This window comes from Phyllostomus discolor, chromosome 7 (genome assembly GCF_004126475.2).
Source record: "Phyllostomus discolor isolate MPI-MPIP mPhyDis1 chromosome 7, mPhyDis1.pri.v3, whole genome shotgun sequence".
Taxonomy (NCBI): domain Eukaryota; kingdom Metazoa; phylum Chordata; class Mammalia; order Chiroptera; family Phyllostomidae; genus Phyllostomus; species Phyllostomus discolor.
Window position 1 is genome coordinate 42,730,765 of NC_040909.2, and position 25,464 is coordinate 42,756,228.

General features: G+C 48.6%; 1 protein-coding gene across 1 annotated transcript; it reads left to right on the forward strand.

The window, feature by feature from the left end:
- Positions 1 to 3,641: 3,641 nt before the first annotated feature.
- On the forward strand, positions 3,642 to 25,124 carry OXTR (oxytocin receptor). Its single transcript, XM_028518739.2, has 3 exons — positions 3,642 to 3,947; positions 4,846 to 5,915; positions 24,220 to 25,124. Exons 2-3 carry the CDS (start codon positions 4,997 to 4,999, stop codon positions 24,459 to 24,461), a joined length of 1,161 nt encoding a protein of 386 aa, XP_028374540.1. The 5' UTR covers positions 3,642 to 3,947; positions 4,846 to 4,996; the 3' UTR covers positions 24,462 to 25,124.
- The last annotated feature ends 340 nt before the right edge of the window (positions 25,125 to 25,464 follow it).

Sequence of the window (25,464 nt, forward strand, 5' to 3'; positions counted from 1 at the left end):
AGTGAATTTTGTCATGACACATTTCACGACAAGATCCTGCGTCAAAATCTCAGACACAGTAGTTTTCGGAATCCCCAGATCAGCTTCTAGTACTCACACTGTCCATCATTGATCTTTGTTGATTGCGGCCACTAAACAATCAACACTCTCAGGTGTTCTGCTTGTTGCAGGCCTTCCAGAACATTGACCACTTTCAACAGATTCTTGACCATCTTTGAAGCATTTGTGTCACACTTTTATTTGTGCTGCACTCATTGCATCATCCCTGAAAGCCTTCTGAATCATTGAATAGTTTCCATGGAAAATGTTCAAGCTTAATGCAAATTTTAATGCAGATTCGTGGCTCTACTTGCTCAGTCATTTTGAATGTGATGGCCACACAGCACACATGCTCACTCAACAGCATCTACTGCCCCCACTGACTAGTACAGTGAAGTTATCATTGTTCACACATGCACGTTCCAGTCCACTCTCCTTGGCTGCCAGGTTACATGGATGTCACACAAACTTTTCTCATTATATGAATAATGTCTGGACTTCTTCTGGACAGATCTCATAGTATTCTCTTTACAATCTTTCCTCATGTCTCACCTTTCCCACCACTGTCTCCCAAACCTCTGGCACCACCTTAGCAATTTTTATTATGTCGGACTTTCTCCTTGATGAAATCAAAAGTAAGGAAACAACTGAAAAAGGACCAATTTCCTCACCATGGTTTTCAGTATCTCTCAATACTAAATCCACATACAGAGTACCAGCAGAGAAAGTATTCTATCCCACATATCAGGGAATATTGGTTTACAGAATAAAACCCATCCTTGGCACGGTCTACAAGGTCCTTCGGCACCAATAAGTATTTATTAACTAGTGGCATCAAATTCTTACCCCAGCTACACAGAGTAGTCAGTGCCCTCAAATGCCACGTACCCCCTGGAATGGTCCTGAGAAGAGCACCTTTTCTCTCTGCTTCCTGGGGAACTCGTTCTTGGGCTCCAAAATCCACCTGCCGTTTTTGTGGCACCATACCTCAGGTGTGCCCCTGCACTTCACCCCAGCTCTGTATTAGCATTTACTGTCACACTGCAGGTATGGGAACGATTGTCTCTTGGGCTAGAGGTCCAGAGGATAGGGGTATGTATGATTCCTTGTGAAGAGTCTTCAAGGGGACCCCGCAGTGAATAGCACCTCTCTCTACTGTCTGGCTTTTGCACGTGTTGAGAAATAAAAAAAAAGGGGGAATGGGAATCAAAATATTCACTTTTTTTTTCTCTTGATGGAGGCTAAATGAGAACTTAGCTTTTGCATGAACCCAAATGGTCCTGCTAATTGTGTCCAGAATTCGGCACAGGACTGGAAGAGCCCAGCCCTGGAGAAACAGCCCAGGGAAGCTGTTCATTGCAGGCAGCTCTCTTCCTGGAGAGTGAGGGGCAGGCTGGGGTCTGCAGGCCCAGTGTTTTCCTTCTAGCATTTACCACTCAGGGTGTTCAGAGAAAACCCCTCCTCATTCATCCGTGGAGTGGGGCAGATGTTTTACCCCCTAGGATTAAGCTCTGAGGTGGCATAGATCATAAAACTCCAGGAAACCAGCTCTGGCTGGTGTGGCTCAGTGGACTGAGCACTGGCCTGCAAACCAAAGGGTTGTGGGTTCCATTCCCAGCCAGGCTATATACTTGGGTTGTGGGCCAGGTCCCTAGTGGGGGGTGCATGAGAGGCAACCACACATTGATGTTTCTCTCCCACTCTTTCTTCCTCCCTTCTCCTCTGTCTAAAAATAAATAAATAAATAATCTTAAAAAAAAATTCCAGAAAACCAAAGGATGTGATCTCAGACATTAGCTATCCTGACCAGCCCTCATTTAATTTACATGGAAATGGAGGCCCACGGTTACTTAATCCTCACCTGAGTGGTATGTAATTTTAATATGTAATTCATGCGACAGATATTTTTAATTAATATTGTTAAAAAACAAGGCAACAGGCCCTAAGTGGAATTGCTTTTGCCAAGCCCTACATTGCCTACCCAGATTTAACTTAATTAGTTTCACTTTCCCAGAGATGGAATCTTAAACTGTTCAGGAATCACCTTATCAGCACTAATTAGGTAATCTGTCTGATAATCTCCTGTCATCCCCTACAGAGAAAGTAACCTTGCAATAACCAATCTGCTATTTGCCTAGTGTAACTTCTTTGGTCCTGCCCACTTCTGCTAATAAAAGTCATTTTGTAACAGTTCCTCTGAGCTAGATTCTGTTTGCTAGATTGGGTGCTGCTTGATTCATGCATCATTAAATAAAGCCAATTCAATCTTTAAAATTTACTCATTTGAAGTTTTAAAAAATCCTCATCTGAGGACATGATCATTGATTTTAGAGAGAGAAGGAGGCAAGGGGTGGGGCGGGGAGAGAGAGGGGGGGGGGAGAGAGAGGAGAGGAGAGAGAGAGAGAGAGAGAGAGAGAGAGAGAGAGGGAGAGAGAGAGAGAAACATGGATTGGTTGCCTTCTGTGTTGTATGCACCCCCCCTGAGGATCGAATCTGCAACCTTTTGGTGTAGGCACAATGCCCCAAACCAACTTAGCCTACAACTAACAGCCTACCAGGCAAGGCGGGCCTTTTTTGTTTGTTTGTTTGTTTGTTTTAAACACTTTTTTTGACACAAATCCCAAGGGTAAGAAAAAGACAGCTCTTGTATCTCACCCTTTCACAATGCTGCAGGAATTGGAATTCCCACGCCCACCCTGGAAAGCTCAATCAACTAGAACCCTAGGACCAGGGCTGCCTAAGAGTCTGCACCCAGGGTGTCTTGGCACAGCACCATAATTGCGGAATCAGGAAACAGGGTCCTTGGCCAACTCAACTTGATCCACGTAGTAAAAAAAGTAGAATGTCAGGAGGAAACACACATTTAATAAATTTTAAAGAGCTCTGTTCATTTTCACATCTTCAGTTTTTTTTTTTCTGCCTTAAATCTTGCCACTGTAAATTACTCCAGAAAACAATTTTAGAATAGAAACTAGAAGCTAGGAGCCAGAGAAGCGGTCTTTAACATTTAACCTTCCGATGGCACCATTTAGGATTTTAATTTTGAAGCTTGACAAGGAAGCAGAAATGATTTAGGGCCTCGCATGAACAGAATCCCTTTAAAATGAAGATATAATTCCCACCCCGCCTTGAGATCTCTCGGTAAAATTACCTAAAGAATGAAGACTTCTTCCCGTGCTGATTAGAACAGAAGGCATTTCTGATCCCTCACGAATGGGAATTTGAGCAAAAGTATTCCAAAGCAAGGACTCACTTGAATTCACTGCTAAACCCAGCACTTCAAACTCCTGAGGGAAGTAAAAGGCGCTGAAATTAATCTGGTGTTCGGGAAGTATCAGTTATGCTTCTGCAACTTTATCACCATATACTCAGGGGAAAACACTGCTATTTAAGCCTCCCATTGCCGGAGAGTCTGGAGCTTCTAAACCAAGAAAGAAAAAACCGAACCGAGTTATTTACGAGCTCCTTCTCTCCTGCAGTTTTAAGCCGCTGTGAAATGAGCCTGTTTGTTACCGCTCAAGAGTCCAAAGTTGGGCGACGCAACCCTGCTCTGCAGGGGTCGGCGCTGTTCGCTCCTGCGCCCCCCAGCGGATTCCTGTGGTGGTGCAGCGCCTGCCACTCGCTGCAGGAAAGCTGAGCACCTGCAGACAACGCCGCATGCTGACGCTATCAGCGCGCACAGCCCCCGCTGCGCTCCTGGTTAGCGATCTGTCCCTGTCCAGCGACCTGCCAGGCTGCGCGAGAGGGTATTCCAGTCCAGGGTCCAGAGTCCAGGATCTCAGCATAGTGGCAGACAGTGCCAACAGCAGCCACCCCAACCTGGGCTGGGAGCCCACGCGTCTTTGGATCCGTCCGCGGTGGTGAAACTCAGGGAGCCAACTTAAGGCCCGTCTGTGGACTCGGTGCAGGTAGCTGGGTCCTGCCCACCCGTGGATGGGGTGGCTGGGACTGATGGGGCCATCCGGACTTAAGTGGAAGTGGTGGAGTGCCTCGCGCTCCTGGTTCCTGTGGGCGCACAGGGTGCTCGGAGAGATTGCAAAGTGCTCGGGATGGAGATGCAGAGCCCTCGATCATCCGATCATCCGGGCCAAGATGCACGTCGGGCTCCTGAACCTTCGAGGCTGCTGGGCTGGGGAGGCTCCCTTTGGGAGGTGTCTGAGCCTGAGAGGATCCCTGCGGGTGGGGTGTTGGGGACAGCGGTTGGGCATTCTGGGGGTAGTACTGAGGCAGGAGTTGGACTGGGAAGCCGCTGCCGTGGAAGTTCGGGTTTGGGTCGGGGGCTGACCCAAACCCGAACGCTTGGGTTTAAGCGTCTTAAAAACAGGAGGTTGGCGGGTGGTCCTGAGCGGCAATTTTTCAGGCAAGGGCTGCTGGGGATCTACGGAGGAAATAACCGAAGTAAAGTTTACTAGGAAAGGTGACTGGTTTGGGGCGTGTCGAGGGAGGTGGCAGTGCTGAGGGCCTCGGGGGCTAGGTAGTTTGGGGATCCCAGGGGAAGGCGGCAGGTTTAGTAGACCACCCAGTCCCGGAACAAAGTGGCTGACTAGGACTCTCTCCTCTCCTTCAGTCAAAGAGACTGAATACCTCACGGAACTGGCGGTCCGGTAGATTCGCGCTCATTTCCAGAGGCTTAGAGGAGGTACCTCAAACGGGGATTTCTGGGGTGGTGGCAGAGCAACCCCGGGGCAGGTAGTTGTGCCCCGAGTCTCAGATGATTTGGGGTTCCCGGGAAGGGGACACCAGCACTGCACGTGCGTCGGGAGAAGAACGCGGCGGTCTTTTAAAGGCCTGGGGGGTTCGTTTCAGGGTCCCACCCAGCAGATCGGTCTGCGGAGCTCCGGGAGTGGAAACCCGAGCCGCACCCCCAGGCACGCCGAGACGCCGCGTCGGGCCCTGCCCTGTTGCACCACGCCTTAAAAGGCACCAAGGCCAGGGTCTCACAGCAGTGGCTACAGTCATGGAAGGCGCGCTTGAGGCCAACTGGAGCACCGAGGCGGTCAACGGGAGTGCGGCGCCGCTAGTGGCCCAGGGCAACCGCACCGACGGGGTGCAGCGCAACGAGGCCCTGGCACGAGTGGAGGTGGCGGTGCTGGGCCTCATCCTCTTCCTAGCGCTGAGCGGCAATGCTTGCGTGCTGCTAGCACTGCGCACCACGCGCCACAAACACTCGCGCCTCTTCTTCTTCATGAAGCACCTGAGCATCGCCGATCTGGTGGTGGCAGTGTTCCAGGTACTGCCACAGCTGCTGTGGGACATAACTTTCCGCTTCTACGGGCCGGACTTGCTGTGTCGCCTGGTAAAGTACCTACAGGTGGTGGGCATGTTCGCTTCCACCTACCTGCTGCTGCTCATGTCGCTTGACCGCTGTCTGGCCATCTGCCAGCCTCTACGGACCCTGCACCGCCGCGCGGATCGCCTGGCTGTGCTCATCACGTGGCTGGGCTGCCTGGTGGCCAGTGCGCCGCAGGTGCACATATTCTCCATGCGCGAAGTGACTGATGGCGTCTTCGACTGCTGGGCCAGCTTCATCCAGCCCTGGGGGCCCAAGGCCTACGTCACTTGGATCACGCTCGCGGTCTACATCGTGCCAGTCATTGTGCTCACCACCTGCTACAGCCTCATCTGCTTTAAGATCTGGCAGAACATTCGAATCAAGACTGCGGCAGTGGGGGCGGCCAAGGGACCCGAGGGTGCAGTGGCAGGCAGCAGGGAACACGAGGCCCTGGCACGAGTCAGCAGTGTCAAACTCATCTCCAGGGCCAAGATCCGCACAGTCAAGATGACCTTCATCATCGTGCTGGCCTTCATCGTGTGCTGGACGCCATATTTCTTCGTTCAGATGTGGAGCGTCTGGGACACCAAGCCACCGAAGGAAGGTAGCTCGGGGCGGGAGACCGGGAGGAGCAAGCCCGGCTGGGCAGGGCCCTGCTACTGCCACCTCTGCACCCGGAGGCTCTCCGGGGTTCTGAGGGCCTCTTGCGGGGAGAATCCTGCAGAGCTGGGTATGAGTCATGGCTCCATCATCCACTGGTGGAGTGATTTTGGGCATAACCTCCTCCAGCCTCTATTTCCTCTGATGTAAGATGGCAATAATGATAGAAGTACCAGCTCTCTCACCAAGCAGTACAGGAGTGAAATGAGAAAATGCACATAAAGTCCTTAGCACAGTCCTCAGGCCACACATAGGGTGTATATGATCTATGGTTCCTTATTACAGACCAGGAAACTGAGGTTCAAGTGACTTGTGTTTATGCATGGTTAATGAGCATGGGAGGTAACTTTCAAACCCAGGCCCAAGTTCAATATCCGTTCATTTTAAAGTTCACTTTGCATTGCACTTCCATTTTAAGTTCAAGTCAGCCTGAACCCCCCAGGTCTGGTTTGGATAAGGGTAGTGGGAGATGGGCAACTAGATTTGTCTCACAAAGCACTGAGACGGTGCTGGATGGGACATTGTGGGGAGGTGAAGGTGAATCTCTGAACCCTGGCTTGGTGGAGGCGGTAGAGAGGTAGGTAACACAGGCACTGCAGGCAGGCATGGGAGCTGGGTAATGTGGCTTATGCTAGGGGTTTGGGGGAAGGGAAGGGAGCAGGGATGCAAACTTTCTGATTTGACCTGGAGGTCTGAGTGATTTCTGCAGGGAGTTTGCCCTCCAGTTGGAGGAGGGTGGAGGTCAGGGCTGAGGGTGGCCAGGGGCCATCGTCCAAGCTTGGCTGGTAGGAGAGGAGGACAGGATAGAATGGGGCGATCTGTGGGGAGGGAATTTGGGAAAACCGAGAGTGTGGCAGGCTCTGGGGGCTGGAGGCTTGTAGCTGTCTCTAGGTGGCTAGGAGCTCCAGGCAGTTGCTGCCTCATTGCCCACAGTTTGCAAAGATCAGTGGTGGTCAATAACTCACACCTTTTTGTTTGAGGGTAAGCGCATAAAAATGCACGGGGATGCCAGAGACTCAAATGTTTGTAAGGAGAGACCAAGGGATTTTCTTTCACCAGTTTGCCTTTGAGACAGCAAAAATGTCTCATTTCCTGATGTAGTCATTACTGCTCCCAACAGTCTCGAACACAATCATCCTGTGCAAGCTGAAATCTTCCTTCACTCTGCTGGGTAACTTTGCTTTGCTCTCTTTCCCAAACCATAGGCTCCTGGCTTTCCCAGCTCTTCCAATTAGCCTAGTGTTTGCGTTACTACCTAAGTCAATCGTCATTCGATATTTATTGAACAACTGCAGTATGCCCCTCTAGCTGTGAGGGGTGAGGTCGCTGTGAGGACTCAGCAGAGCCAGCCTGGCTTCATCACACAGTCTCTGGTCACCCTTACGGAGGGGATTCAGGGATCCAGAGAGGGGAAAGCACTTGCTGTAGGTCACACAGCAAGTCGGAGGCAGGGCCGAGACTAGAACTGAGGTTTCCTGCCCACCCCCTCATTTCTTTCTGTGCTAGGTTTCTTATGAGGGGCACACAACAAGGGAGTTAGGTTGGGCAAAAGCCAGCAGTGGGAAGGGGGTTATAAGTAAGATAAGACACAAAGCCATCCTGTTTCATGGGCAGGCTCCAGAGGCCAGACCCAGGAGCTCCAACACCAGCCCTTGAGGAAGTGAGACTGATACTCCCTGAGAGCAAGTGTTGGGGAGACCTGGGATCCAGTCCTCCCTCCATGGGCTTTGGGTGAGGATCCTCTTGTCCCCATGACCCCTAGTGTCTCACTTTTAGAGTGAGGGCGTTTCAGCATCAGCTCATTCATTCAGCAGGTCCTCTGGCTCTTCTCTCTTTGTAGCCCCTCACCTCTCCCTTTCATTTTTCTCCCCCATCCCATATGACTTCCTGGTGTCCATCCCATTCATCTGCTCTCCTCTTTCTCACTTTCCTCCCCAAAGATTGAGAGTATGGGGTTAACACATGTTACAATCACTCCTGAACTGGGTATCTTTTCTACCCTTTAACAATACACCAAGCAGTGTGTTTGTTTGTCTTAAAAACAAGACAAAGGAAAAGAGGAGCTAGAGAGTACTCCGAGGTAAGTGAGGGCCAGAGGCCTTCTGGGTCCGTGTGGTCCCCTGAGGGTATCGTGGGGTGAAGCCTGCAGTGGAGATGGGCTTCTGCTTGGGCTCCAGGAGTGGGGAGAGAAATGGACTCTAAGAACGTCAGGACTTCTTTCCCTTTGCTCCATTGCTTTTTCCTTGTTCAGAGAAAAGGGTGGGTCTCACATGAAAAGCCCAGGTCCTGCTGGTCCTCCTGGGCACCCTGTCTTGGGTGCTTTGAGAAGAGTACAAATGCAGCCCACAGGGGATCCATGACTGCACTGCTGCCAGCACCCCCTCCGTCCCCACCCCCAGTGTGTTGCCAGGAGCAGGTGCCAGTCCACATGTGAGAAGCCTGTGGAGCACAGAGGACTTGGGCTCTGGCCACCAGCCTGGCCAAGGGATATAGAAGTCCGAGTGGCCATGGGCTCAGCCAGAATGCATATCCTGTGCCCACTTGGCATTAGTCTGGATAATTGCAGGTAGCAGGCTGGGCCATCAGAAATGATGACGTTTACAGTCACCTTGGAGATATGACTCAATCTAGAAACTATCGGCAAGCTCAGGAGATGTTAATCAGCAAAGTGGAATCAATGCACAGCCCCTGCTTTTGAGTCCAAGAGGAAAGTGATTTACAAGAGATGCAAAATATCGAGATCAGGGCACCTTGCTCTGCTAATTTCCTGGGGATCAGAGACTGGAAGCTCAGGGAGCTTGTTGTAAACAGTGTGGTGTTCTTCAGGGAAACACCTGGACAGATAGGCTCAGACTGAGGTAGGAGTGGGGCAGATGTGGGATCTCTTCCTGCAGACAGCTTCCTCGAGAAAATCCCTGGGAAAGGACCAGGAGCTCTTTAACCACCCAGCTATGGATCGCAGTGGGTGGAGAAATCACACTGGCCTTGGCAGCTGGTCTCGTGGCCTCTTGCAGGATGCCAAGTCCCTGCTTCTGTTGGAGCTCATGCTCTCTGGTGTTCTTGAGAAACCCAGGTGCCCCTTTTCCATTGCTCTCCCTCAGATGACTTCTGCTCCCAATGCCCTACACCTTCATTCACACCAAGGGTGGGCTTAGAGTTCATCTTACTCCCAAAGTAATTTGCCATGGGGCACTAACATCCAGGTACTGGGGAAAGGTTAAGTAGATGTAAGGAAACTTAGATAAAGGGGGAAAAAGACTAAGACAAGTATAATATAATAATAGTAATAATAAAAATAAAGTTTGTGTAGAGGTGAGCTTCTACATACATGCAGCTTCCTTTTCATAAGAGCCAAAGCAGAGGAAAACTCCCAATTTCAATATTTTTACTGTTTGGAAGGAAAAACAATGAATAAGAGTGATAGCTGGCTGCTCCTGTCAAACCTGGAGGTACTGGGCAAATCCCCCAAAAGGAGAAGGAGCAGGGTAGCCTGATCAGCTGGAGGAGGTGGTAACCTAATCAGCTTCCCTCTTTAAAGCAGCCAGGGCGATGGAGCCCCACCTTGGTGAGATGGAAGGAGGAGGGCTGAGACCAGACACTCGTGCAGCTTTGACAAGCCCCACACATGTCCTTCAGGATCAAATTCCACAGCCAGAGATTTGGCACCAGCTTTTCCCCTTGAACTCGAGGGAATTTGCCGCTGTGCCTGAGAACTCCAGCCTGGGGGTAGTTGTGAAGAAGGAGGTAGAGGGGGCTGAGTTCCTTTTCCCAGGGCCTGGGGCTGGGCAGCTGATTTTGAGCCTGGTCTCTAGTTCTTTCCTTCCAGTGTGTCCCTTGTGCAGAGCGCACTCCAGTGGGCAGAGATGGGGGACAGGTTGGTGCATGGGGCGGGATGTGCTGCCTGTGCTCACCAAGCAGTCAGTGTGGCCCCTCTCTAATCACCATTCTCAGGTGCTGGGCAGCTAGAGGAGAACCTTTTGAATGAACAGAAAATCTCACTCACATTTGTAGGTGAGCCATATTCATCTTTCAGAATAGTTCCTTCTTCTCTCAAACTTGCTGATTTCCATAGGAGCAAGCAATTGCCCAGAGAACAGAGCAGGGACTTCCACGGCCTAGGCCAGGACAGCGGGCAGACACTGCAGGGCTCTAGACTCCACGGCGTGGGCAAGGGGCCCCACGGCTGGCCTGTATTTGGAGGCTGCTGGCCATTTTCTCCTGTGTGTCCTTGAGCCAGTTGTTCCATCTCTGTGAATCACTGCTTCTTCCTGTGAGTCATGAAGATAGCACAGTCTACTTATGGAGTTGTTACGAGGATGACATGGTGTGTCCCGTGGCCTGTGGGCACCACATGATCAGGGTCGCTCTTCTCCTCCCCTTCCCCCCATTCTACATGCTAAAATTCTTGTTTGCATTCTTGGGGTTGACTTTGAGATTTTGGCAGTTATTCCTGAGGGAGGAGATGCACATTTTTCTCTTGAGAGCCTGGGTGGAGGGAGAAGGGGAGGCAAGCACAGCCTGCTGGACAGTAGGTTCTGTGTCAGGCAGTTGGTATGTGGAGAGACCCTTGTTAAGGTTGGAGAGGTGGACTGGGAGCCTTCGGGGACACTGCCTGTCCTGTTCATTGGTATGTGCCTGGTGCCTAGCATGGCTGGGCACCCACTGGGATCTCAACCAGTGCTTACTGAACAAATAAGTGGGATATGGGTAGAGGGAAGTGCATGAGAAAAGACAGGATGAATGTGTAGAGCTGGATTCACAGAAATAAGGACTTTCTAAGCAGCCCTCCAGCTGGCCACTTTCTGAGCAGTAGAATGGGCTACCTAGTGAAGAAGTGAGTACCCATCACTGGGGGCAACCAAACATTTTTCAGGGGTGTTGTGCCAGAAGGAAGGTTCAAATGCACAGGAGGCTTGGTTTTCATTTTTTTTCCCATATGAAAATGAGCTTCCCAGCCTCTCCTTGTTTCTGTGGAACTGTAGCCCCTCCAGTGTGCCCTGCCCACTTTACAAGGACACTGCTGGAGGTGTGGGCGGGCTGGCAACTGGGAGAGGGGTCTGCTCTCAGGCAACCATAGATATGGAGAGTGGTGGGAGAAGGTGGGCAGGAGAAGAATGGATAGATCACACTTGGCCTGGTAGAGCTCTCAGCGTTGCCCTTCTGTGCATAAACTGTAATTAGAGGGACAGTTAATAACCATACTCTTGTCTGATTAAGCAATTTTGACTTCTTTTATGTTTCTGGCTAGTGCTAACCCTTTGGGTTTTTGATCCAAGGTGACTTTTCTTTTTTTTTTTTTTAAGGTTTGATTAATAACAGCAAAAGTAAAAATCTGGTGGGTGAGTCTTTGCTGCATATTCTTTCCCATTTGATGGATGTCTGAGTGGGCTGGGGAGAGGGTAAGGAGGGGGAGCAGGGGTTGTGGGAGGGTCTGTGGAAGGAGATCAGGGCTTTGGAAAGACTGGGCTGGGCCTGGGGTTAGTGGCTGGCCTGTTAGCTGCCTGAGGGGCAGGCTCACTTGATGACCCCACCACCTTGCCCTGCCCTGACCACTGTGGTAAGCAAAGACAAGTCCATGAGGCTCACTCCCAGGGGCTAGATGGGGCTGACCTGTGCTCTGCCAGACCCCATATATCAGTCCCAGCAGCCAGAGCCCCTGGACCCCAACATAGCACTAGGAAGTGAGGAGAGTCCCCTTGGGGCATATCTCTGGGTGGTCTATGGGCCTCTGCCATTCCCCTCCAAGCAATGGAGATAATGTCTCCCGATGCAACATGAGGCCCTCTCTGGGCATCAGTTTCAGTGAATTGAGAAGTTGGATTATCTGATATCAGTACCACCCCTTCTTACGTGCCAGACCCTGTGCTTGGCTTCATCCTTCATCCTCACCCAAACACACCAAGGGAAGGGGGCATTACTCCCATTTTACAGACAAGGGGACTGAGGCCCAGGGAGGTATGATGTGCTTGCTCGAGAGCACATTGAGTAAGTGGTAGAGCTGGGATTTGAACCCAAGTATCTCACATCAGACACTGCCAGACTGTACCACCCCTGTCCTCAGGCCAGCATTTTCAAGGGCATTCTATTACCCTCAGTGTCTGGTCTCCTGGGCAATTGTTAAAACATCTTATTCCTGGCTCTGTGTCAGAACCACTGTACCAGAGCCCTGTGCCCTCTCTGTGGCTCAGACACCCCAATTCCTGGGCCCTTCCCAGCAACACCCAGCTTCAAGGCTGCTAACGGCACTGCCCTGTCAGCACTCCGGGCTTTAAGCCTGTGTCACTTGACTTCCCCCGCGGTCCAGTGATCGCACGGTCTTAGCTGCACACCTCTCCTGTCAGCACTTCCCTTTTCCTTTCATTGCCACCTTCCTGGTTGATAGCAGCTGTTTTCAACTTTGGCTTTTGGCATTTTGGGCCAGATAATCTTTGTTTGGAGTGTGGCATGGGGAGGGGCTGCTGTCCTGTGCCCTACAGAACTCAGCAGCGTCCCAGGCCCTACCCACTAGATGCCACCAGCACTCCCCTCAGCAGTGACCACCCAAACCATCTCCAGACAGTGCCCAGCGCCCCTCAGGGGCAGAGCTGTCCCTGGTTGAGAGGCACTGGTTTCGAGCCATGCGCAGGCCTGACCTGAACTAACATCCAGCAGATGAGTGTACCCTTGTCACTTCTGCTCTGGGCTCTGGCCAGTCGGCCTTGTGTCCCCTGCCAGGCCTGCCGACTTCCCAAGGTCTTTTTGCCATGCACCCATGCTGACGCTGGTCCCCCCACAGGAGTGCCCACCACAGTCTCTTCCATGGAGAACCATCCTTCAGAGCTCAGGCCCCATGTGTGGCTTGCTTTGTGCACAACTCCAGGGGGGTGCCACTTACCTCAGACTCTGCGAGGAGGATGCTGTCAGCAGCTGTGCAGGGACAAGCCCAACATGGGGCCTGGCAGCCTCTTCCAGTGGCCCTTTCATGAAACCTCTCTGTTTCCCCCAGTTGGGGGTGTTCTTCCTCTTCTGAATGCCAATGCGTTCATTCCACAAACAGTTATTCAGTGCCTTCCAAGGGTCCTGTCCACACAGCCTCTGCTGGGGTCTGTCTGACCTCCCACGAGCAGTTTGCAGGGAGCCCTCCTCAGGCCTTCACCTGCCCTCTCGTGGCCAACAGCTGCCATATTCGTAAATGTGGGACAGACAGGCCAAGGTTGGTCACAGAATTTTGGGCACCCCACAGACCTCTGGGAGGGACATCCCCAGTTGCTGCCAGGCTGGTGTTGGGGTCTTATACCCCAAGGGGTAGCTGGATGGAGTGGCAGCAGTGACCCTGGGCAGTTGACCAAACCTACCTGGAGCTCAGTTTTCTGGAGTTGAGAATAGACTTGAGGGGAGGGCGCAATGTGCCAGTGGCATAGTGCCTGGCATATAGTAAGTGGTCAATAAATGTTTGCTTTAAAGAGAAGCTTCAAGACAGGCCAGGGCCTAGGGCAAGTCAGTACAATTGAGGGGGTGGGAGTTGTTTTGAGCTCAAGAGCAGCGTTGTAGCAGAGGGGCTGCACTCTCAGCTGAGGAGTGGCAGCAAGCCCAGTGAAGCTGGGAACCAGAGTGTCAGAGAGTGTCACGAGTGAAGAAAAACGAAGGCCTCTTTGGAGGGGGCAGCAGGTGAGGAGGTGGGGAGGTTCTAGCTCTGGGTTTTGAAAATCCAAGGAGGCTGCAACATGACCGGTGGGCAGGATGGGGTGTAACCAGGTGGTGTTCAGTGTTCCAGCCCCCGATTCCTGTGATCCTGATTCCTGGCCATGGAGGGGCAGCCTCTGCCAGAGCCTCCCTTTGTGCTCCGCTGGATGCTGTCTGCCCGTTTGCCAGATGCTCGGGTACCACATGCCTCTGCCCTCCAGGGCCCGTGCTCACACTGCCATGGTCACTCTCGTTCATTGTTTCTTTCTCTTTCTCCCCACCTGACCCTGGTATCTGAATGTGAACTGAATTCTTCTAGAGGGAATTGGATTTCAGTCCAATCATCTTGTTAGGAGGCCACCTCCTGTCATCAAGCAGGGAAATTGTCTTTTTGCCTTCCCAATGTGCTAGTGGGAGTGGCTGATTTATTAGGACTTCTGTCTGCTAATTTCATGCTTAGCTGAATTTAGTCCCTTGTTGAACTCTTTCTACTTTTCAGTCTCTCCTGGCCAGGATAGAGCCACAAATGAGACAGTCTTTAGCCACAGGTTATAAACATAAATAATGACAGTATGAAAGGATAATGCTGTAAGGGAGAGATTTATTTATCAAGTACTGTGAATGCCCTAAGAGGGAGTCATTGATTCTCTGTCTGGGAAAAAAATCATGAGGGCTTCAGAGAGGAAGCAGCATTTGGAAAGGGTTTTGAAGGATGAGTATGAGCTGGCTATGCAAAGAAGTAAATGTATATCCCATGTTAAGATCATTGGACAGTTACTTTATTATCTTTACCCCTGTTGGAGGGATACTTCTCAATCTTCAGTGTGCACACAAATCATGTGGGGGATCTTGTTAAAATAGATAGTCTTGCAGACTCTGACTCAGGAAGGCTGGTTGGCTTTGCATTTTTAACAAGCATCCAGGTGATATCTATGCAATGCCCATGCATCTGGCCCATTGACAACATACAGAATAGTGAGTATTTAATATCTTATCTCTTTTACCAAAACTTACAGTTTGCCTTTACACATATAGCATGAATTGGCTGCAGGGTCCTGATGTCCTCATAGGGTAGAGAAGGGCTGGTTGTTTGCAAAAAGAGCCCTGCTTTTCTGTTTTCAGGATGTGGTTATTCCTTAGGTTCAGTCCAGTGAACCCAACATATCCCCTAGGTTTGAGAAGTGACATAATAGAAGCCTATTTAACACTCTGCAGGCAACACATTTGGCTGTTAATCTTTATGATACATGGGATGATCACACACTTGTGATTTTTAAAACAATTCCTATGCTATAAAATTGTGATCTTTTCTTACTTATTTTATTTATTTATTTATTTATTTATTTATATTTTATTGATTATGCTATTACAGTTGTCTTGATTTTTCCCCTTTGCCCCCCTCCACCCAGCACCCTCCTTCCCTCAGGCAGTCCTCACACCATTGTTCATGTCCATGGGTCATGCATATAAGTTCTTTGGTTACTCTATTTCCTATACCGTACTTTACATCCCCATGGCTATTCTGTAACTACCAGTTTGTGCTTCTTAATACCCTCACCTCTGCACCCATTCCCCCATGCCATCTGGCAACCATCAAAAACACTCTCCGTATCCATGATTCTGTCTCTGTTCTTTTTGTTTGCTTAGTTTGTTTTGTAGATTCAATTGTTGATAGACAGGTATTTTTGCCATTTTATTGTTCCTAGTTTTGATCTTCTTCCTCTTAAATAAGTCTCTTTAACATTGCATATAATAATGGTTTGGTGATGATGAACTCCTTTAGCCCTTCCTTGTCTGGGAAGCTCTTTATCAGCCCTTCAATTCTAAATGATAGCTTTGCTGGGTTGAGCAATCTTGGCTGTTGGTCCCTGCTTTTCATGACTGTGAGTATGTCTTGCCAATCCCTTCTCGCCTGCTAAGTTTCTTCTGAGAAATCAGCTGACAGTCTTGTGGGAACTCCCTTGTAGGTAACTAACTTCTTTCCTCTTGTTGCTTTTAAGATTCTCTCTTTATCTTTAACCTTTGGTATTTTAATATATGATGTGTCTTGGAGTGGGCCTCTTTGCATCCATCTTGTTTGGGACTCTCTGTGCTTCCTGGACTTGCATGTCTATTTCCTTCACCAGTTTAGGGAAGTTTTCTTTCATTCTTTTTTCAAGTAGATTTCCAATTTCTTGCTCTTTCTCTTCTCCTTCTGGCACCCCCATAATGTGAATAATGGAACACTTGAAATTGTCCCATAGGCTGCTTAACCCGTCCTCATTTTTTTGGATTCTTTTTTCTTCTTGTTGTTCTGATTGGTTGTTTTTTTCTTTCTTATGTTCCAAATCATTGATTTGATTCTCAGCTTCATCCACTCAACTGTTGTTTGCCTATAAATTGTTCCTTATTTCAATTAGTGTATCCTTCATTTCTTATTGGATCATTTTTTTTGCTGTTGAGGTCATAACTAAGTTCCTTGAGCATCCTTATAAATAGTGTTTTGAGCTCTGCATCTAATAGATTGCTTATCTCCATTTAGTTTAACACTTTTTCTGGAATTTTGATCTGTTCTTTCATTTGGCCCGTGTTTCTTTGTCTCCTCATTTTGGCAGCCTCCCTATGTTTATTTCTATGTATTAGGTAGAGCTGCTTTGACTCCATGTCTTGGTAGTGTGGTCTAATGTAGTAGATGTCCTGTAACATCCAGTGGCACAACTTCCCCAATCACACACGCTGGGTACTCGAGGTATACCCTTTGTGTGGGCTGTGTACACTCTCCTCTTGTAGTTGAGCCTTAGTTACTCTGGTAGTCAGCTGCAAGGATTGGCTGTGACCACTTACCACCAACCTCTGCCCTCCATGGAAGGTCAATTGTTCAGGGTCAGGGTGATGGTGCTCCAACATGGTCTGTAGTTGTCCACTGGACATGTGGCCCTGGAATTTCCCAGGTTGTGCAGGCCAAGGTCCGCCCCAAACTGTGTTTTGCCCAGGGCCACACTGCCTGAGCTATAAAGCAATCTGAGATGGCTGTGACTTGTGCTGGGCTTGGAGATTCCCAGGTGAAGCCAAGCTGGGAATCTAGGTTGACTGCTGCAATCTAGGTTGAACCAGGCCTGGGGCTCACTGAGGCCAGCTGTTGCTTGTTTAAGAGGATTTAGGGAGCTGTGCAGCTTGAGCCAAGGCTAGCCATTCATATGGAAAAATAGCTTGGGTGGGCCGATAAGGTGGGTGGGGTGGAGTCCTGGGGATCTCCAAGGTGGGTCAAACAGTATTAGCCAGGTTGATGTAGTCTCAGATATGGCACTAGTTTGCTGGCTCCATAGGGTTTAGAAAAGGGACAATGGCTTCTGCTCATCTTGATGCCAGACTCTTCAGTTCCTCTCTGTATGCCACTGGTGTCTTTCAAGCTGCTACCTGGGTGCTGGAGCTCAGAGGGAATGAGTCTGAGTAGGTGAGTCTGTGTGTGGGTTCTTTAAGAGGAAGTATCTGGGGCTCTAGCAGTGTTTTCCACTGACTCAGTCCCCACTGGTTTTTGTAGCCAGACGTTGTAGGGACTTATCTTTCTGGCACTGGAACCCTGGGCCTTGAGGCCTGGTGTGGGGCTGGGGATCCTCACTCCTAAGATATCCTTCCTGAATTTTTATCCACCACATGTAGGTATGGGACTAGCCCGTTTACATCTGCACCCCTCCTACTAGTCTAGATGGATGTGGTTTCTTTAATTCCATAGTTGTCAGAGTTACATTCAACTCGATTTCTGATGGTTCTGAATGATGGTTGTTCTATGTTTTAGTTGTAATTTTGATGTGGTTGTGTGAAGAGGCGAGCCAAGTCTGCCTATGCCACCACCTTGACTGGAAGTCCTCAGTGGTCTTTTCAAAGAAGCCACTCTGTGCTACATATTGGCCTTCAATCTTTATATACATGTCCATTAAAAAAAGTCTTCCTTAGACCATGGCCCCCAAGTTCTACACAGCCCCTGTAGAAACAAGGGACTTAGACCGTAATTTCTTATCTCCTATAGTGGGAGTTGAGGGGAACAGGGGAAATGGTATTGATTTGGGAGAGGTGAGGAGGACTTGAACCTACTGATGGTTTCTGGAGTATAAAAGCGATTGGTTCTGGAGTATAAAAGTTGATGAGCTTGATTTAAATCAGATGAGAGATGTCAGATGAGCCATGCTTTTGAATTATATGTGAAATGTCTCAGGAACAGCATAGCTCAGAGAGGCCTTGGGCAGCTGCATGTCAGCTGTTCTCGGCTAATTTGGGCCTTCACTGGAAATTTGAGTGGAGGGAGTGCCTGGAGATCTGAACAGGGGAGTTCTTGGGGTTTGAGTAAAGCCATGCTGGTAGGTAGATTGAAGGCTTGGGCATACAGCCCTGGGTGGCCCTCAGCTGCCCACCCCTCTGTGAGTCACGGTGCTGAGTGGCCATATAGAGTTGTCTTTGTCTCCTGGGGTATAGTTGCCCAGCATGGGATGTCTGCTTTTGGTGTGTGGCCATTCCTACTCACCTTCCTTGCTTGGAGTTCCCTCCTTGAAGATCACCTGTGGTCCCCAGTCTTGGGCCCACCAGCCCCTCCTCCAGATGCTGCAACTCCCTGTTTAATAGAGTGTCTGTCTTATACTTCTCTTCTCTTTCCCACAGGTGTTTGTAAATCCCTTGAGGGCTGGTCCCCAGGGCTGGCTCAGTGGCTGGCACCCAGTAGAGTAGCATGAAAGGATGCACATCTCATAATCTCCTCCCTCCTCCTCTGAGCTTGAGGTCAGGCAGGTATGAGGACCAGTCCCCTGATCAGTGCCTCTCACTTGCCCTCCCTTCTAGGCAGGAACCAGAGAGCAGTGTGCAGAGCAGGGCTGGTCCCGGGGGGAAGTATGGAGGGTCAGTTGGAGAGCTGCTGCCAACTTCCCTTTTAGGTTTCTTACATCACTGGCAGAGTAAGATTTTTCCAAAATCTAAAGTTCTTTTTGTGGCACTTAACCCAATCCAAGGGCTCTGAGTTTTGATTTTTCTTTCTTTTTTTTAATTTTAATATTTTGGTCATTGAAAAAAGGGCAGAAGGCAGGGGTTTTTTTGTTTGTTTGTTTGTTTGTTTTTTTAAATTGGCCTGGGATCAGGAGTCCCCAGACCTTGGGCTTTAAAAACTTATGTAGTTAATCAGCTTTGGATGGTGTGGCTCTGTTGGATGGACTGTTGTTCTGTGTACCAAAAAAAAAAAGTCCCAAGGTTTGATTCCTGGTCAGGGAACATGCCTAGGTTGCAGATAAGATCCCTGGTTGGGTCGCATGTGAGAGGCAGCTAATTATGTTTCTCATATTGATGATGTTTCTCTCTCTCTCTCTTCCTCTCTCTCTCTCCCCTTGCCCCCCTTTCTCTCCTCCTCCTCCATCTCAAATCAATAAAAAATTATGCAGTTAATCATATCTCATACCCATTAATAATAATAATGCTAATTAGTTGAATAAACACTTTGCCATTCACAAAGCCCTTTTACACTTTTCTTCCCAATGTTCCCAAAATCCTTGTGAGTATCTTGTGTTCTATTCCTCAGATTCCAAGACACAGGCCAGCCCAGGCAGCAGCCTCCCCCACTGTTTCACATGTGCACATTGGCGCTGACCCTGTTACTGATAAGAAAAGTAACATTTATTGTGCACATACACATCCTTGTAGTTAGTAATAATGACAACAGCTAAGCTTTATTAAGTGCTTACTAGCATTGAGTGCCAGGAATCATGGTGAGCACTTGGAATCCTGTCTAATTAAACCTGACAATGGTGCTGTAAAGAGATTCTTTTTGTTATTTCTGTTTCACAGATGGACAATAGGTAATTTGTCTAAGAACATACAGTTGCAAAGTGGCAGAGCCAGGCCTAGGTAGCTTGAAAGCAGTTCTGTTCCTGGTACCTTGGGGAGAAGTGGGTGGAGTTTGCCACTTGGGTCTGTCCCTCCCCTTTCCTAGCTTTTTTCTGTGCCTGTAAACATCTGCCCCTCCTGGAGGCATCAAGGTTGGCTACCTTTTTCTGTAAAAGGCCAAACAGTAAATATTTAAGGCTTTTAGGGTACAAGGTCTCTACAACAGCTGCTTAGCCTTGCCCTTGTAGTGCAAAAGCGCCATAGACAAGATGAGAATGAATATAAAAACTTTATTTACAAAAATCAGCTGCAGGCAGGACTTGGCCCTTGGACTGTAGTTTGCTGGCCCCTGGTCTAGACCAGGAGATACTTCTGCCAGGAAGGATGGTGCTCTGATAGAGGCAGTTGTTTCTCTTCCCACTTACACTTGGATTTTAAAAGACCTTCCCTGGGGAGTGAGCAGTGCTTGGCTTTGGAGGGGGCCTCCATCTGTTGTGGGAAGAGGGAAGTTGCTGTCTGACTCTGTTCCTCAAATTGTACCTCAAGGGTGATTGCCCACCCAGCCTGTTTCTTTGCATTGGGACCGAGAGGATTTGTAACCGGGACTCAGTCTGACAGGTGTGAATGCTTATCTAGTTTTAAGAGGAACCAGACTTTGTTACATTCAGGTAGGAACATAGGGTGACTTACTGTGTGTCCTTGGGGAAGTCACTTCTCTTCTCTGAGCTCCCCTTACCTTATCTATAAAATGGGGATGAGGATACTTAGAAGACTGTCCTGTTCTGTGTGAGCTTGAGTGGTAATGCAAATGGGCAGCATCGCTACATTGTCATGTGCCCCCTGGAAACATAATTGTGAAATGTAAGGACAGTATTTTCCATGCCCTATTCTGTTCCTGCTCCTCTGCAATCCTGTGAAAGGGTAGTGTTGTGGCCTAAAAAAGACACAGTAAGTGCAGAGGGCAGGTGCGGTGCAGTCACTCGTCTGCGTGGAAACCATCAATGGCTCCCCACTGCCTACAGATTAAAGTCCAGACTCAGCCTGGATTCAGGGTCCTCCTCAGCCTGGCTCTTTCCAGTCTCCTCTCTCATGAAACTTCCCTTCCCCAACTCTGGCAGTCCCTGAATGCCCTCGGCCATTCTCATTTATATGTCTTTATTCTGCTGCTTTTTCCCTTTGAAATGTTCTCCACAGCCCTTGTCTTTATTCCCAAATATCCCTCTATCCTGCTGATTGTTTGAAATTCCACCACTGGGGACTCAAGTCTTGGGTGATTAGGGTATTTGTCACATAAAAAAAGTCCGCATGTGTCCATAGCACTGGCAACCTGATGTGAGCAGGTTCAGCTTGGAGAGGGTCATCCCTTCCCCAGGAGCCAGGGCAGGCAGGTTATTTGTGTCTGTGGCCACCAGGTGGGGGCAGAGGTGCTGGCAATGGTCCCAGCTTCTTCCACTCAGGTTGGCCAGCAGCTCGGGAATTTGTTAACTGTTTACTTGTTTGTTGTTGTTTATGTAAGTTTTTTTAAATAGAATACGTAAATTTAAAAGATACAAATGTAAAGAGTGAGGCAAGTAGCTTAAATGAACAACTAAGATTACACCTTATAACCCAGTGCCTTTCTGTCCAAGCCTGAACTTCATTCTATCCCATTTCATAGCCATTTACACCTGCACTCTTCGCCTGGTATCTGATAGTCCACTTTTTGATGCCTTTTAAATTTTTGACTTTTATGTGTTGATTTTGCCTCTTTCATTTTATATGTTGAATTATGAGTTGAAGATGTCCTATTTGTAGTCTTGGTGATATTTCATCAGAATTTCTAAGCTTAAATTCATCTTCTTGCCCATTCAAATCAGAGCAAAATTTTTTTCATTCTGTTTTATAGAAAGTGAAGAATTCAGTATTATTGGCTTTTTCCCCCTTCATGCTTTCTCTTTTAATTTTTTTTATTATCACTTGTGGACATTTTTTCGTTGCTGCTTTGTAGAGAGGGGTGGGGCAGGGGGAGGAGGGGAAAGTGATTCGAGAGAGAAACACTCACTGGTTGCCTCCTGTATGCGCCCCTGATGGGACCAAACCTGAAACTCAGGCATGTGCCCTGTCCAGTAATCAAACCCGCAACCCTTTGGTGCACCAGATGACACTCCAACCAGCTGAGCCCCACCAGCCAGGGCTCTCTTTTCTTCTAAAAATTATTTTAGTCTAAGGATTTGATTTCTCTCTTTCACTCTCTAAACTTTTTCTTTTACAAGAATTTTTGATATTTTGGTCTGTCGTAATTTGTTTTGGTTCCAGGTATATGGAGTAATCAGACCAGTGGTTCTCAGACCTGTGTGTGCGCCGGAATCCCCTGCAGGGCTGCTCACAGCAAATCACTCAGCTGTGCCCCCAGGAGTCTGATGCAGTAGTTTTAGTGTGGGGCTTTTCTATCAAGTGTCAGGTGGTCTGGGGACCCCACTTTGAGAACCACTGAATTCGTATCATAAATAACTGCCCTCCTCCCTTTGGTGCTGGGCCACTTGGCAGACAAACAACTCTGCTCTGCCTTGATGGTGCTGTTGGCATACAAAACGTCCAAACCGGTAGAGAGTTATTATGGCTTTATTTGAGCCAGACTGACCACAGTTGCTAGGAAGCAAAATCTCAATGGATTGAGAAAATGCCATGGAGGACGGCAGTTTTGCAGTTTATTTTATACATCAGAATCAAAGGAGGAGATGTGCGTGAAGTCTACTGTTGGTAGTTTGAGGGGGTGAGAGAAACTAAAGCAAATTTCTAGTATTGGATAAAAAGCAAAATGGACACATACTTATTTTACGTTGGTGGGTACAGGATAGTTAACTTTGCAGCATCAGAGATGGTGTTCAGGGAACAAGGTACCAGGAGGGGTTCCGTGGTCTCCTGCTCTGGTGGGATGGCGTGCCCTAAGGTGTCTGGAAAAAAAGGTTACTCCGACATTCCAAAGGTGTGTGCCCTTGAATACAAAAAGACAGTACACAGGCTTACTCATGGTAAAGACTGACCTTTGTCAAGGAAGCTCAGGCCGAGGATGTGACTTCCCTCCAAGACACACTTTTAGTTGGGAATTTCTGTGTTCAGACCATCCTGTGTGTTTCCTCTTGGTCTCTGAGTCTGTGAGGCCCACCAGGCAGCCCCCCCGAGACAGTCAGGTTTAGTGTATGGCCCCTTTTCACTCACCTCTCGCAATTCCTGCATCCCTATGAAAAGTTATTTCCTGGATTTAGCTCTAGAATTCTGGAGTTATTTTTTGAGAACTTTTTGTAGAAAACACTGAAGACTATTGGAGTTTTCGAGCCTTTGCAGTTGCCTGCACTCATAAGGATGTGGTTGTGAACAGAATTCTTGGGAATATTGTTTTCCTTGGGTTTCTGGGGGGTGTGGCCCCTCCTTTTTTGTTGGGAGATGTTTGAAGTTTGTCCAATTTAAGTCCATTGAAAGAAACCCAGATTTTTTCCCTTCTGCTCAGAAGTATTTAGGGTTAGGAATTTTCTTTTCCTTTGAAACTTAAATTTGTGACAGTCAATATTTTGAAGTTGATTTCTGATTATTAATTCTGCCTGGAACTCAGTAAGTTCTCAGTATAATGGCTTCTACATAGTGCCTCTTAAAATGTTAGTGTTGCTTAAAATATATTTTATTTATTTATTATTTAGAGATAGGAGAAGGGAGAGAAAAAGAGCAGGAGAGGAACATCAAGAGAAATTATGATCCTGCGTCTTGTACACAACCCAGCTTGGGACCTGGCCCACAGCCTAGGCATGTGCCCTGACTGGGAATCAAACCGGCCACCTTTTGTTTTGTGGAAGCACATCCGGCCCACTGAATCACACCAGTCAGGGCAATGCCACTGTTTCTGTTTGTTTGTGTAAATCTGTTGTCATGTGGAAGCTGTGTTCTTAGGGGCATCTTCACAGAAACTCCTGCAATGTTCTCAGCTGTGAAGGTAGCATCCACTTTCTGGCCACCAGGCCTTTGCCTGTGCCGTTCCTCCTGCCTGAAGCACCCTTCCTCTCTTCTCTGCCTGCCAATTCATGAGCATCCTCCAGGAGTCAGCTTCAGTGATGGTTTCTGAGAGGTCGGCCATGACTCGCTCTTAGAGAGTGGCACCCCTCCTCAGTGTGCTCACCTCATGGTGCTACTCATTCTTTTTGTGCATGTGTGTTCCCAGCACCTAGCCTTGGTTCCTGGCACATGGCTGTGATGGCAGCCACGCACGTATTGGGCATTCACTGTGTTCCAGGCACTCTGTAGGCCTTGCAGCATTCCCGTGAGGTTTGTGTACTCTTGTCCCCTTTTAGAGATTAGGAAACAGCAATTTGGGGGGAGTTGAAATCACTTGTTCCTGATGGGGCTAGAATATGAATGAGGTCTGGCAGCTGCTGGACTCTGTGCTCTTCGACTCTGAGAAGTAGGCACTCACACTTGCTGGGTGGGCCGTGAATGAATAAGTGGCCATGAAGAGGACAGCCCCTGCTGCTGGAAGCACACAGTGAGGAAACATTTGATGAGACAAAAGATCAGGAGCCTTCCAGGGCTGGCTGAGCCTGGGAGGGGTCGGGGGGCAGGCTGAGTGCACAGCCGGAGTAAGGATGTGGAAGGAAGGCAGACTTTGTCTCTTTAGTACTCAGTCTTGTGGCCCAGCTCCTGGTACTGGAAGAAGGCAGCTCTCAGGAAATGGTGTTAACACTCCAGTGCTGATGCCCTGTTCTCCCTTCTCCCTGCAGCTTCGGCTTTCATCATCGCCATGCTTCTGGCCAGCCTCAACAGCTGCTGCAACCCCTGGATCTACATGCTCTTCACAGGCCACCTCTTTCATGAGCTGGCAGAGCGCTTCCTCTGCTGCTCCTCCAGCCACCTAAGGGGCTCCCGGCCGGGAGAGACAAGCAAAAAGAGCAACTCATCCAGCTTTTTCCCAAGCCGGCACAGCTCCAGCCAGAGGAGCTGCACGCAGCTCTCCTCCATGTGACCAGCTCTGGGCTGGACTGCCTCCCTTCGATCAGGTTGCGTGACATTGACAGTCTGCTCCTTGGTGGCCTTGTATGTATGTGTAATAAGGCACCTTTCCATTTGTACAGCTCCACACCTTGGAGCAGTTTGCATGGGTGGGGGGTGCTCACACAGGGTGGGGAAGTGGTCTCCATGGGGGAAGATGGTAGGGTGACTCAGCCACCAGACTGTCCTTGGGTCTCCTGTGAGTTCCAGCAGATACTTCTGCTCCCCTGATTCCAATGCTGCCCCTGGCTGCTGGATGGGTTGTTTATGTTTCCTGGACTTGTAATTTCACTCCAGTATCTTTTTTCTCCTTTATTCTGTGATTTTGTGAAAGGGTTAGGTATAGGATTGGTGACCAGTTATGTTTGGAAGCTCAGTGTCCTGAGCTTGGAGTAAGAAGTGGGAATGGGATCTCAAACGGGAAGGTGGTACTTATATACTCCTGGCCCCTCAGAATGTGTTTGCCTTTGAGTGGATCTATCCTAGCATCATTGGGTACCAGCTTGTCAGAGGATGGTCCTAGGAGCAGAGAATTCTCTTATGAGATGGTTTGGCCTAGGAAGTCGATTAAAACTTGGATTAAAAACGTTTAACAAGCTAATATCTAAGTAGCAAGTGGGAAAGAAAGAAAGAAAGAAAGAAAGAAAGAAAGAAAGAAAGAAAGAAGGGCATCCAAATTGAAAACGAAGTAAAACTGTAGACGACACAATTTTATGTTTAGAAAATACTATGGAATTTGCACACACACTCATATTAGAACTAATTAATGAGTTCAGCAAAATTGCAGAGTACAAGATCAATATGCAAAAATCAATTGTATTTCTTTCTACTAGCAATTAACAATATGTAAATAAAATTAAGAAATAATTTGATTTAGCCCTGGCTGGGTGGCTCAGTTGTTTGGAGCATCACCCTGTACACCAAAAGGTCTCGGTTCAGTTCCTAGTCAGGGCACATAACTAGGGTGTGGGTTTGGT